We start from the raw sequence: 12,096 nt of genomic DNA, 5'->3' as shown, positions 1-12,096 counted from the left end.
CCTCTAGCCACATCCTCTATGTATTCTTCTCATGCTTGTATTCAATCTACTATCAATTACTGGTTATTCTTATCTGTTATCTGGACAGTTTAGTATGACATGATAATCGCTGCTACTTCTCTCTTTCGGTTGGTAGTATCTTTACTTTTTATCATAAATTCCCTTTATCTATTCATCCCTCCTCATTTCACATACAGCACATTGGCCAGAATTAATAAAACCGTGTACAGTACGTATATCTCACCACTAATCCATCGGTCATGAACAGGATCACTGCTGAACATACGTGAATGGCAAAAAATGTGCATGGGGCGTTCCAATTTTTTTTATTCTGGCAGCAAAGCAAGTGCACTCCATTGCCTGGGGGAACAAGCATATTATACATTAATAATATACATAAAATAGTATATAATGTTAGGGCAGCTCATAGAATATTCTGTGCAATAAGTTGTAGTGTGATGCTTAGAATTATCAGGCCGGTTCGGCTTGGGTTGTGGATTTTTCCGCCGATGCAGTTGTATGAAGGCTTTTTTTTTTTCGGGACGACTTGTAGTTTTTATTGGTACCATTGTGGAGTAGATGCAACTTTTTAATCACTTTTTATTAAACTTTTTTTTAAGGCAGGATTCACATAAAACAGCTATTTTTGCATTGTTTTTTATTTAATTTTTTACAGCATTCACCGTGCGGGTTTAATAATGTAATAACTTTATAGTTGGGATCGTTATGAATGCGGCGAAACCAAATATGTGTAATTTTTTTAATAATAATAATAATAATAATAATAAAAAAGCATTTTGTAAGGGGATAAAGTGGGTTTTTCATTTTTTTCCACTTATTTTTTTTATTAACTTTATTAAAGATTTTTTTTAACCTTTTTACTAGTCCCACTAGGGGACTGCACTATGCCATCCTTCGATCGCTTTTATAATACACTGCAATACTTTTGTATTGCAGTGTATTACTGCCTCTCCATGTAAAACCAACAGGCATCTGCTAGGCCATGCCTTTGGTAGGGCCTAGCAGGCATAACCAGTGGCAGACCTAGGGGCATTTATTAGGCCCCCTGGTTGCCATAGAAACCACCGACACCTTGCGATCTTATGCAGGGTGCCGGTGGGGTGAGATAGTGAATTCCCTCCCTCTCTCCAAAACCACTCAGTTGCGGCGCTCACTATTGAGCGCCGCATCTGAGGGGTTAAACTGGCGAGATCAATACTAATATCAATCTCGCGGCCGTTCGAGCAAGGCCTCCGGTAGCTGAGAGCAGGGAGATTTAACGGCATATGCATCTGAATAAAGCCCATTACTGGCCGCCGTGAAAAGGCGTATTGGCGGTCACTAATGGGTTAAAGTGGACCCGTCACCTTTCCTAAAATGTCTATTTTATATCTTATATAATAATAATAATAATAATAATAATCTGTATTAATAAGTAATCTGGAGTAATAATAATCTGGAACATATTTTCTTAGAACGCTGTATTGTGCTGTTACTGCTAGAAATGTATGAATTAATTTGCAACTGGGTGTTACCATTCTCCTTGTCAAAAAGGTGTATTCCTACACAGACTAAGGCCGGATTCACACGAGCGTGTGCCTTTTGCGCGCGCAAAAAATGTGGCGTTTTGCGCGCGCAAAAGGTACTTAACAGCTCCGTGTGTCAGCCCCGTATGATGCGTGGCTTCGTGATTTTCCCGCAGCCGCCATCATTATGACACTCTATATGTTTGTAAACAGAAAAGCACGTGGTGCTTTTCTGTTTTTATTCATACTTTTTACTGCTGTTGCGCCAATCACGTGTGTCACACGGAAGTGCTTCCGTGTGCTGCGCATGATTTTCACACACCCATTGACTTCAATGGGTGCGTGATGCGCGAACAACGCACAAATAACGGCCATGTCGTGAGTTTTACGTAGCGGACACACGCTGCGTGAAACTCACGGACAGTCTGCACGGCCCCATAGACTAACATAGGTCCGTGCGAGGCGCGTGAAAATCACGTGCGATGCACGGACGTATTACACGTTCGCCTAAATAAGCCCTAACTCTGTCAGCACTGATTTGATATTGTCAGTCTGTGAAGGGACACCGCCCCCAACTGGTAATGCTCAGTTGTCAATTTATTCTTACATTTCTAGGAGGAATAACAGAGTAACGATACAATGTAGATTAGAGTTTTAAGAAATTATGTTCTAGAATTGTTATTTCATGGGGAATACAATTATTTACTAAAAAAGGACGTGTCACGAGAGGTTACATGTCCCCTTTAAAAAGTGTCTCAATTGGAAAACCCATTCTCTAAACCAGTGTTGTAAAAACTACAACTCCCAGCTGGCAGTTGTAGTTTCAGAACATATGGACAGCCATTAGCTGAAGAACACTGCAACACTGTTCAACTAAACACTGCATTTATATGGATGCTGGATTATCAGAATTTGGGTGTACCATTCTATTTTGTGTACTTTTTTTTATTTAATTGAAGCAAATATAATTCTATTTAAATGAATTAAAGGGGAGTTTCAGTTTTATGTAAATAAAGCTTAATCACTGTGTAATGAACAGTTATGCAACTTTTTTCTATCTGCATTGTGTTTCAATTTATCACCAATTTCAAGATGTCTGTTTGTTGTCACTGGATGAAAACCAGCACAGTCCAAGTCCTGTTCTCAGAAGAGAAGTGGATACATTAATATTTAGGCCCCATGCCAACGAACGTGCTTTTGCGGCCGCAATTCCCCCGAAAATCCACAGGAGAATTGCGGTCCCATTCATTTCTACGGGCCCATGCACACGACCGTGGTTTCCACGGTCCGTGCATGGCCTAGGAGCCTGGACCACAGAAAGAACGGACATGTCTTATTACGGCCGTGTTCTGCAGTCCAGGCTCATAGAAAATAATGGACGGCCCGCGAAAATGTGCACGGCCCGCGATTTGCGGACGGCTCGTGGGTGACAGTCCGCAGCTGGCCGACCTGAAAATCATGCCCGTGCACATGGCTACGGTCGTGTGCATGAGTCCTAAGACTATTCCGCTGTGAGCAGGACAAGATCTATACAGAATTTCAGCCTCTGGATGTGAACAGGAATTTATTTGTCCACTGATAGCAAATGCAGATCTTATAAATAGTGATAAATTGAGTAACATTACTATTCATTATAAAATAATTAAGCTTTACATAAAACAGGAAAAACACTTTCAGTCAGTAATGAAGAACAAGAGGAAAAAGACCCATTCTATGCAGGTTATATACATCTTGACCTATCTACAGATAAAAAATTATAGTGACTCTTTGAGATACAATTGTACAATAAAATTCTGATAATCCAGCACCCATAAAGATACAAAGATCCTGGACTATATCGTTATCTATTAAATGCTGGACTAAACCCACAAAATTTCCAGATTACTAATAAAAAAATCAAAAAGCAAAGAAATCATCAAGACTGTAGATTTTTTTCATTCAAAACTTTGCAATATAATGCTAATGTGTTATACAAAAACAAAAAACAATTGTTTGGGTAATGACAATGCAGATAATATTAACTGTCCAAATAAAATGTGAGAAATTCAGTAATACCCCAAAATTACATTTTACTTTAGCCTTCCTGATACTGGATCCAAGTATGTGAGATTTAATGATGCGATTACTTGGCCAATGAACGTGGGATTTCACTACAAAAGTTCCTCTTTCTATTTTTTACAGGTTACAAGGGTTTTTGAAAACCCTACAAATCCTGTTAGACCATTATAAATTGGTCATACATTACCATAAGATGGCCAGTAATGAAGGCTTCTGATTGTCCGAAGTGCCCATCATCCCTTTAGAGAATATTTACAATGCATTGTATGCTGCACTGCTTACACATCGAGGGCTTTGGAGTTGGATCAATGTCTCACTGACAATGACAATGTGGCCAGCTTTAGCAGAACAAGATTTACCCTGCAGCAGCACCAGCAAGAAGAAAAGAGACCTCTAAGGCCTCATGACAACGTCTGTGAAGTATTTACAGTCAGTAAATACTTCACGGACGGGCCGCCGGCGGGACATGCTCACATTATAATGTATAGGAGCACGGTCCGTAAATGCAAAACATAGGATATGACCTATTTTTTGCAGGTCATTTCTACGGCCCAGACACTTACCTGTAACTATACGGGTAGGTGTCTGTGGCCTATAGTAATTGTGGATAAAAATGATAGTCGTGTGCATGAGGCCTTAGGTGGATAAAAGGACAACCTATATTCTCCATCCATTGATGAAGTTCTTACCTTGTTCATGACTATGCTCTTCCTCTGTTTCTGGTTTCTTCTCATCATTCATCTCAGTCTCCTTCTGAGTCTCCATAGCTAACTCATCTGCAGACAGTAAAGACCCATGCCTTCGATCACATCCAGACACCATGCCTTTCTGGTACATTAATACGAAAACTGCAATAGGCACAGGAAGCTGGCAGACAATAGAGGGGAAAAGTCAAATTTTAGTTCTAGTAGTCAGCCACTAACTCTAAAACAAAACTATATGACCTTTTTAGGTTACAAATCAAGAATTGACATGATATTTGTCACCTCAATAATGAAGAACTCACATTGATAGCAGCCATGATCCAAAAGGCATAAGACACATTTGTCAATACTTGGCCTTCAAGTGGAAGGACGTAGTGAGACACATTGCCTGGATGATGTGGGACAATGGAGTTCCTAATGTGCTCAAGGTTACTGCTTCCATTCAGTGTGGTATTTGACTGGATGCAGTTGGTATCAGAAAGGAATGGGTCTGCTATTAATGGACTTAACAGAGCTCCAAAACCAACAAAGAAGTGAAGTACCTGAGAAAAAAAAAAAAAGAAGCTCTCAGTCCTGCCATCACTTGTTCATAGAGTCAATGGCTATTTATTGTATACTTAGTTAGCAATGTCTACCAGAGTGGAAGCCGCTTCTACTTAGCGAGTCTATGTTAGGGCACATAAAGGGGAGCCCTATTTGGGCAAATGGACAAGGGTTTTTCTTGATGAGACAACCCCTTTGAAGAATACATCTCATACTTAAGTTATACAATGACATGCATATCACAACATGGCAGACTGCTATCCAAAAAGCTATGTCCCTTCTGGACTAGAAACGCATAAATTCATAATTGCCGCAAACAACCTACACTTTTAATAATCCTAATAATAAATTATTTTTACTCACAATAACAAAGAAGTTAACTTTTTCATCTTCTAATATTTACTATAATGTATTTAGTGACTTAATTTTGACTAGCCACTTGCTCTGATGAAGGTGCTGTTACATCTTTGATCATGCAACTTTGGAGAAATAAACTACTTATGGCTACATATTACTCATGATTCAAAGTACTTTCATGTAAATTATTTTTCATTTAATCTACTGGTGGGCACAATGTGAACACACTTCTCTTTGATGTACATGTAAATTTCAAGTCCTTGTTTTGAGAAGAGCCTCACAGAGTTCTGCCGTTATATACCGCAGTTCTTCCAGCACCAACAAACTCAAAAAATGTTTAAAGGGTAACTAAATTATTAAAAGCTTTTGACATGTCATAGTGACATGTCAGAAGTTTTGATTGGTGGGGGTCCGTACACTGAGACTCCCGCTGATCACTAAAAACGAAGCGACAGAATCGCTCAGGTGAGCGCGGTGCCTCTGTGTTTTTGATCGGCTTACCTCCAAGTGTCGAGCGAGTGATGTACGGACTAATAGACTTTCAATTGAGCCCGTACACCGCTCCGGGGAAAGCCGATCAGAAAAGAATCATCACAGCAATCAGCCAAGCACTTCTGCCGCTCTGCTTTAGCAATCGGTGGGGTCTCAGTGCTTGGACCCTCACTGATCAAAACTTCTGACGTCATTATGACATGTCAAAAGTTTAGTTACCCTTGAAAGGATTCTAACAAAGAAAACATTTAAAGTTCTTTTCACCGTGCTTATTTCACAGCCTTAGGCCCCATGCACACGACCATAAAATCGCCCGTAATTACGGGCCCATTCATTTCTATTGCTTTTTGTATGTCTACGGGAGGATGTTCGTGCCGTAGAAACCTGCCGAAAAAAATAGGACATGTCCTATTTTTTTATTTTACGAACCATGCTCCTATACTTTATAATGGGAGCACGGCCCATAAAAACGGCCCATAAAAACGGCCAGCTGTCCACGGCTGGCCGTGCCCGTAATTACGGGTCGTAATTACGGGCACGGTCGTGTGCATGAAGCCTTATTCCTATGAGCAGATATAACTGATTGGGCCACCCAAAAGGGATTAAGTGCAGAGCAGACTGCACTAAGAAGGCCAGGTCTCAAGGTAGTCCAGCAGTGTTGACCCACCAAATTACTTCCTTAGGCCCTGTTCACACTGAGTTATTTTTGCAGGCAGAAAAATCTGCCTCAAAATTTCTTCTGGAATTTTGAGGCAGATTTTGACTTGCCTACAAATTCTTGCCGCAATTCGTTTTTCGCCCTCAGCCATTGTGCGCCACAGGCAAAAAATGCAATCTCTGCCTCCCATTGATCTCAATGGGAGGTCAGATGCGGAACCGCCTCCCATTGATTTCAATAGGAGGAGGAAGCGTTTTTCTCAATGGGAGGCGGTTTTGGAAGTTTTTTTTCCGCTGATTCCGACGCGGTTTCCACGTAAAAGAACTCTGTTTGAACTAGGCCTTAGTGATCAGACAGATTGCGCATGGAGGACTCAGCCCAATCATAGAGACATATGTGCAGTTGTGAAACCATAGTCCTGCACCACCAGGGATAAAAATGTGGTATTCACCCCATTAGCCACCCTCGGTCATGAGGGATATTACCAAACCTCTAAGCCATACCAGGAATATAAGCCTCAGGTATTAAAGAGGCTCTGTCCCCAGATTTTGCAACCCCTATCTGCTATTGCAGCAGATCGGCGCTGCAATGTAGATTACAGTAACGTTTTTATTTTTAAAAAACAAGCATTTTTGGCCAAGTTATGACCATTTTTGTATTTATGCAAATGAGGCTTGCAAAAGTACAACTGGGCGTGTTTAAAAGTAAAAGTACAACTGGGCGTGTATTATGTGCGTACATCGGGGCGTTTTTACTTCTTTTACTAGCTGGGCGTTCTGACGAGAAGTATCATCCACTTCTCTTCAGAACGCCCAGCTTCTGGCAGTGCACAGACACACAGCGTGTTCTCGAGAGATCACGCTGTGACGTCACTCACAGGTCCTGCATCGTGTCGGACGAGCGAGGACACATCGGCACCAGAGGCTACAGTTGATTCTGCAGCAGCATCGGCGTTTCAGGTAAGTCGATGTAGCTACTTACCTGCAAACGCTGATGCTGCTGCAGAATCAACTGTAGCCTCTGGTGCCGATGTGTCCTCGCTCGTCTGACACGATGCAGGACCTGGGGAAGTGACGTCACAGATCTGCACTGCCAGAAGCTGGGCGTTCTGAAGAGAAGTGGATGATACTTCTCGTCAGAACGCCCAGCTAGTAAAAGAAGTAAAAACGCCCCGATGTACGCACATAATACACGCCCAGTTGTACTTTTAAACACGCCCAGTTGTACTTTTGCAAGCCTCATTTGCATAAATACAAAAATGGTCATAACTTGGCCAAAAATGCTCATTTTTTAAAAATAAAAACGTTACTGTAATCTACATTGCAGCGCCGATCTGCTGCAATAGCAGATAGGGGTTGCAAAATCTGGTGACATAGCCTCTTTAACCTCCATTTAGTAGTTTTAGAGGCTGTCTTCTTAGGCAGTCCCTGAAGTGCCCCAGACTACAGAAGGAATAAGTGAATTTGATTGAGTCAGGGGTTTAAAAAATTCTTGGGGCAGCCCTGGTTAAAGTTACAGGCCTGATGATGTTTGCAGCTCTTCTACTGTAATCTGACCATATGATATTTCCTGTCTGGTGCTCTGATAAATATGTCTTAGAAGGACATTGTGAGGATCTAAAACACCATCCACATTAATGTCCACCTCCTAAATTATTTAAATAGTTATAGGTGGGATGTGCTAAACCACTTTATTGCAGAACAGAAAGTGTTGTACCTTCAACCAATGATAGGCTGTGTTCCTTCAATCAATATACTCTGTTTGGTTTCTTTAATGCCATTAATTATTAAATTATGGGTATTCCCATCTCTGACATTTATGGCATATCCACAGGATAAGCCATAAATGTCTGATAGATGGGTCCCACATCTGGAACTCGCACCTATCTCTAGAATGGGACTCCCTGACCCCGTCCTACCTTCTCCTGTTGTCGCTGGTCATTGGCCACTGAGTTACATGGTGGCCGGGAGTACAAATACAGCCAAGCTTTGTCCAGTAATGTGGAAGCCAGGGGGCCCCGTTCTAGAGATAGGTACAGGTCCCAGAGGTGGGACCTGCATCTATCGGATATTTAAGGCATATCATGTGGATTTTGGGTAAAATACTAAGGTTAATTGCCGCCACACAACAACATTTTTAGGTTTTGAGCAGAGTGAAGCAACTTACATCACAGTCTGTAAAACATATCCTAAACATTTTCTTAATATATGATTATTATTGTCCAATCCCACGTTAAAGCAGAGCTGTCCCTATTAGTCAATGTGATATAAATCTTCATCTCTTACCTGTAGGAAAACTGCTGAATCCTGCTGGTAGATTTTCACCAGCTGCATGTTAGAGATTGTATCAATGTTGCCCATGGCTAGACCAGCTACTGCCATGACCAATGCAAGGACACCAACGTGTTTGCAAAATGGGATGATGGCAAATACCAATGAGATGGTCAAGGAAGAAATGAATAGAATAAACAAACACAGCTTTAATCTGTGGATAGAAAAATAAGATCAGCGAGATAAAAGAGCAGAAATACACAATTTATACATAGAGGTTTGTTACAATCTGTCCTATACCAGCTGCCCTTATTTCCTAGCAAACATTGTGCATACAGCAATGCTGCATTGTAGAAAAATCAGTGCGAGAACTGCCTAATAAAAAATTAGGGCACAATCTATAGCAATGTTAACATATGCAACTCACAGTTTGCACACCAGAACATCAAACCCATATCTCATTTCAACACTATGAGCGTTAACATAGTTAGTGCTCCTTTTGGTCCTATAACATTGGTGACATTGGGCACAGATGTTGGGTGATAAGACATTCTAGTTTGAATTTAAATTCATCCCAAAGATGTTCAATGAGGTTGAAGTAAGGCTTCACTAAAATTGGTAAACCTTTTCTTAGAGAACTAACTTTGTGAAGAGTGATATTATCATGCTTAAACAAACCATGAGAAAGAGCCCCGGATAATTTTAAGGCCAGGTCTACACTGGGCGGCTACGATGCGTAAAGGTACACAGCGTATCCACCCCGGTGGCTGCAGGGAATTACTGGCAAAAAACCGCACCAAATTGTGGTGCAGTTTTTCGCTTGGAATGTCCGCTGCAGAAAACTGCAGAATTAGCCGGCCTGCTGGCAGGCAGGCCTCCTGGGATGACGTTTCATCCCAGGAGACCACTGCAGTCTGTGATTGGCTGCAGCGGCAGTCACATGGGATGAAACATCATCCCAGGATGCCGGCCCTCCGACATCATCCAGGCTGGCCTCCTGGGATGACGTTTCATCCCATGTGACCGCCGCTATAGCCTGTGATTGGCTGCAGCGGTCCCATGGGATGAAACGTCACCACAGGAGGCCAGCCTGCAGAACGTCAGAGGTAAGGATAAGGTGTTTTTTTTCCAAGTTTAGATTTTTGCGGCGTAATTGCTGCGATTCCGCCGCAAAAGTCGCAACACTTGACTGTTTGTTGTGGGTTTTAGATCCCCATTGAATTCAAAGGGGAAAACCCGCAACAAATCATTACGCAACCACAATTGACATGCTGCTGCCTAAAAAAAAACTCACCGCAGGACAACTTGTGTGCGGAATCTCCGCATATCACGTGCGCAGAGTGTTAATGAGATTTCTTGAAATCTGACCCACTCCTCTGCTACTGTACTATGCTGTGGATTTTCCACAACTAAATACGTCGCGGAAAATCCGCAGTATTTATGCCACGTGTGGACTAGCCCTAAGGCTCTGTTCACACAATTTTTTTTTAATTTCGTTAGACATATACATATGCGGCATACTCCAAACTTATCCATAGGGCCACTTGTGGCCAGCGTTTGCTAAAATAGTAAAAGAGTATCCTTTTGCCATAAGCTCGACTTGTAGGCATCGGCATAACTTGGAGGGGCATCCAGTAAAAAACGTATACGTATACCATACCCTGTTGGCAACTTATGCCACTGTATGTCTACACAGTGGCATAGGTAGCATCCTTCCGTTGGAGGTATACGTCGGGGAAAACTCCTGACGTATACTTTGGAAGGAAGAAAACAAAGTGTGAATTGAGACTTACTCCTCCATCAGATGCATTTTGGCAGGAAGTGCTTGAACTAGAGCCATGTGTTGGCCAGAATGTGTGTTCCACTGATCTATTGCACCATGTATAGCATAATGCATGGTAAGGCCTCATGCACACGACCGTGCTCGTAATTACGACTCGTAATTACGAGCACGGCCGGGCACGGCCGGCCACGGGCAGCCGGCCGCTTTTCCGAGCCGTGCTCCCATTATAAAGTATAGCAGCACGGCCCGTAAAATAAAAAAATAGAACATGTTCTATTTTTTTAACGGCACGGGTACCTTCCCGTGAGAAAACGGGAAGGTACCAGTGGCTAACAGAAGTCTATGGGCCCGTTATTTCGGGTCGTAATTACGACCCGCAATAACGGGTGTTTTTACGGTCGTGTGCATGAGGCCTAATTCAGGCTAATGTGCAGCTGGAAAGGCATGAAAATCCAATCTATTATTATTTTGCTTTTATTGTCTGCAGAGCCAGTTCGGGGCTCGATAATGAGTGTTGTAACAGAGAGGGCTACCCGACGCAGCACTAAGCTGTCCCATTCTGTAACATTGCCTGGCCTATGGCATAGTAGCTGAGCTCTTGCTACCCCTAGATTTTTCAACTTCTCAGTAACAGTATTGATGGGAGAATTTCCAACTCTTGAAAGGGACTTTAATACGTATTTTGTATATATGCCGGAATATGGTTAATTTATTTATGCACTGTGCCTTAAAGGGCTGTGATTTTTGTGCTGTTTTCATCCCTTAGGTGGCGATACACAGCAAAAGTGGCCTGTCTGACCTATCGACTTCATGTTGCGCTGCTGTTTATTGTACTGTAACATTATATATGTCAGGTGAGGGGGGTGATGGTTGACTCGCTGGTTGTCTAAATTATTGCGGTGGGATAATTGGCCCGGACACAACATTTGTTAATTTTTGTTACTTCCTGACTCTGAGGGCTACGCTTCTGTTCCCACCAAGAGTGTTCAGTGAGTGGGTGGAAGTGGAGGGCCCTAATGTGATAAATGTGAGGTGCTGAAACGACGTGTGGTGTGACAATAGAGATCTGATGGACCCTAGTCTGTGGTTCCTGGAGCTGATTGTGGTGATGGGCAGAAGCCTCTGCATGTGAGACAGTGATCAGAGCAGCCAATTGTAGCCTAGCAGGCCTGAATTTACTGGACATCCGCTGGTTCAGGGAGGAGCGCACTTGACTGTCCAATGAATGAGTGAGCCAGCCATTAGCCACCATCCTGAACCGCAACTGTAAGAACGGTGCTTCTCATATTGAGGAGCGTTTATTAGACTTATTTGGCCGGGTGTTTTCTTAACACCAGCTTAGCAAAGTTTTAGTTGCCATGAACTCTTGGTCTCCATTTAATCTCGTTTGTGACAAACCTGCATGTGCATACATCATCCCAGGCCCCCACTTTAAAATGGTACTGGACAATTCTTCAAGGCCAAGTTTAACAAGCTGATATGCTGGAAAGGCGGGATTCTATAACAGTGCTAAGCTCTTCAGTAAAACTTATTCTACAGCTAAAATTCACATGGCTGGATGCTTAAATCTATGCATCTATTAGCAGGGGGTTAGCTAAAGGTTAATGGGCCCCGGTGCAAATGTATTTCTTGCCCCCCCCAAACTTCTCTTCATGGCCGATGGCCCACAGATTTCAGTAGCATCGCTGGATCTCGTAAGTGACCC

At 42.4% G+C, this 12,096-nt stretch overlaps 1 protein-coding gene across 3 annotated transcripts in view; it reads right to left on the bottom strand.

Moving 5' to 3' along the window:
* SLC60A1 (solute carrier family 60 member 1) overlaps positions 1–12,096 on the bottom strand; it is a 124,925-nt gene that overhangs the window by 12,497 nt on the left and 100,332 nt on the right. For all 3 annotated transcript variants that reach the window (XM_075853798.1, XM_075853797.1, XM_075853799.1), the window contains exons 3-6: positions 8,624–8,822; positions 4,591–4,830; positions 4,274–4,451; positions 245–360 (exon numbers count right to left, since the gene is read on the bottom strand). In XM_075853798.1, the coding sequence (XP_075709913.1) occupies positions 245–360; positions 4,274–4,451; positions 4,591–4,830; positions 8,624–8,822 (733 nt within the window). The remainder of the gene's footprint in view (positions 1–244; positions 361–4,273; positions 4,452–4,590; positions 4,831–8,623; positions 8,823–12,096) is intronic.

Source organism: Rhinoderma darwinii, chromosome 2, assembly GCF_050947455.1.
Source record: "Rhinoderma darwinii isolate aRhiDar2 chromosome 2, aRhiDar2.hap1, whole genome shotgun sequence".
Lineage (NCBI taxonomy): Eukaryota > Metazoa > Chordata > Amphibia > Anura > Rhinodermatidae > Rhinoderma > Rhinoderma darwinii.
Note: the sequence above shows the minus strand (reverse complement) of the source record. Positions and strands in the feature narration are given on the sequence as shown.